The sequence below is a fragment of the Artemia sp. Qi Xiang Cuo genome, chromosome 12 (assembly GCF_049724085.1).
Source record: "Artemia sp. Qi Xiang Cuo chromosome 12, ASM4972408v1, whole genome shotgun sequence".
Classification (NCBI taxonomy): Eukaryota; Metazoa; Arthropoda; class Branchiopoda; order Anostraca; family Artemiidae; genus Artemia; species Artemia sp. Qi Xiang Cuo.
In genome coordinates this window covers 59,619,263-59,620,770 of record NC_142805.1, presented here as the reverse complement: position 1 = coordinate 59,620,770, position 1,508 = coordinate 59,619,263, and the positions used below count along the sequence as shown (strand labels likewise).

Below are 1,508 nucleotides of genomic sequence, written 5' to 3'. Positions count from 1 at the left end.
CTTTCCTTCATAATCGTTCTTTGTATGTGAGTGTTGGAGGGGCCGTATCGGGTACAAAAAAAATTGAATATGGTGTGCCACAAGAGTCTGTGCTCGGGCCAACACTGTTTTTAATCTTCATTAATGATTTGTTTGGAGCTGTGGAGGGTTTGTCGTTTGACCTGAATTTTCCCGTTAGTGAAACCATAAAGTTAATTATTGTGCTATTTGCGGATGAAGCGCATTTTACAGTGGCCGTGAAGACGGAACTGCAATCATGGAGAAGCTTATTACGGGTATGAACCAAATTGGGAAATGGACTAGAGCTAACAAACTGAGGTTAAATAATAACAAATCACAGTTTCTTGTTTACGGAAGAAACCCCAATTTCTATCCATGGATTAATGAGCTTAGATTTGTTGATACTTCAATCCAGCGACTACAGACTGTCAAATACCTTGGTGTACTGATAGATGAATGTTTAAGTTATAAACCCCATATAGAGTTGTTAAGTAGTAAGATTGCAAGGAATGTTGGGATTATGAGAAAGCTGAAGAAATTTTTCCCCTATGATGTAATAAGGTCTTTGTATTTTTCTACTGTTCACCCGTACCTTTTTTACTGTAATGTCGTTTGGTCGAGTACTTTCCCGACACATCTACTTCCGCTCCGTGCGTTGCAAAACTCAGCTATAAGAGTGCTTTGTGGTGATAAAAAAGGTGTAACAGTGAGAAGGAGATATGTCGAACGACATATTCTGCCTTTACACGGAGTTTCTAAATTTTATTCAGCTTTGTTTTTGTTTAAGTATGAGCGTGGATTATTGCCACAATGTTTTGGTCAAATGTTCGTGGCTGGATGTAATGTATATGAATACTCAACCAGAAAAGCATCCCAGATAAGACGACCTCAGGCTTTAACTAGAAGATCATTCTTCTCTATCCGTTATGTGGGACTAGGGTTTTATAATAGTTTACCAAATGAATTATTAGTTGATGAAAATATTTCTAGTTTTAGGAGTAGGTTAAAATCTCTGTGTTTTGGTGAGTATAATATTTCTTAGCGATTTTCTCTTGAGGGGTCTCTCAGTTGTATTTTGGTTATTTTTTATTGTGGTTGTGTGAGGGTGGTAGTGAGAGAACGGTGATAATTAGTTATGTTTTTTTTTTGGGAGGGGGGGCTGCACTAAGCTGGAGGAGGTTGCGCCGCGCTTTTTTCTCTCATTTCTTTTTTTATTTATTGTTTTAAGTTGTTGATAGCGATGTATATATCAGGGTTTTTTTGAAGGGTGTATAGCTTAAATAAGTTTGCTTCTGGTGGTTGATTTATTTATTTGTTTGATTTAAATAAAAACCCTTATCAGTTATAAGGAATTACCCAAGAATATGTGTATAGTTTCACGGGTTCATGCCCTACCATGGGTATCTATGTATTTTACAACTATAGGCCTTGTCAGACACGTTTGTCCTGGTTCTATAGTCAAAATCAAACTGCATCATATTACCTGTTCAAAGATGGTCTCTTTTGTA

The 1,508-nt window shown here is 36.9% G+C and overlaps 1 protein-coding gene across 1 annotated transcript; it reads left to right on the top strand.

The window, feature by feature from the left end:
* The first annotated feature begins 277 nt into the window (after nt 1–277).
* LOC148946349 (uncharacterized) lies at nt 278–1,042 on the top strand. The gene has a single exon (XM_089097675.1). The coding sequence runs from the start codon at nt 278–280 to the stop codon at nt 1,040–1,042; it is 765 nt and encodes a 254-aa protein (XP_088953801.1).
* The last annotated feature ends 466 nt before the right edge of the window (nt 1,043–1,508 follow it).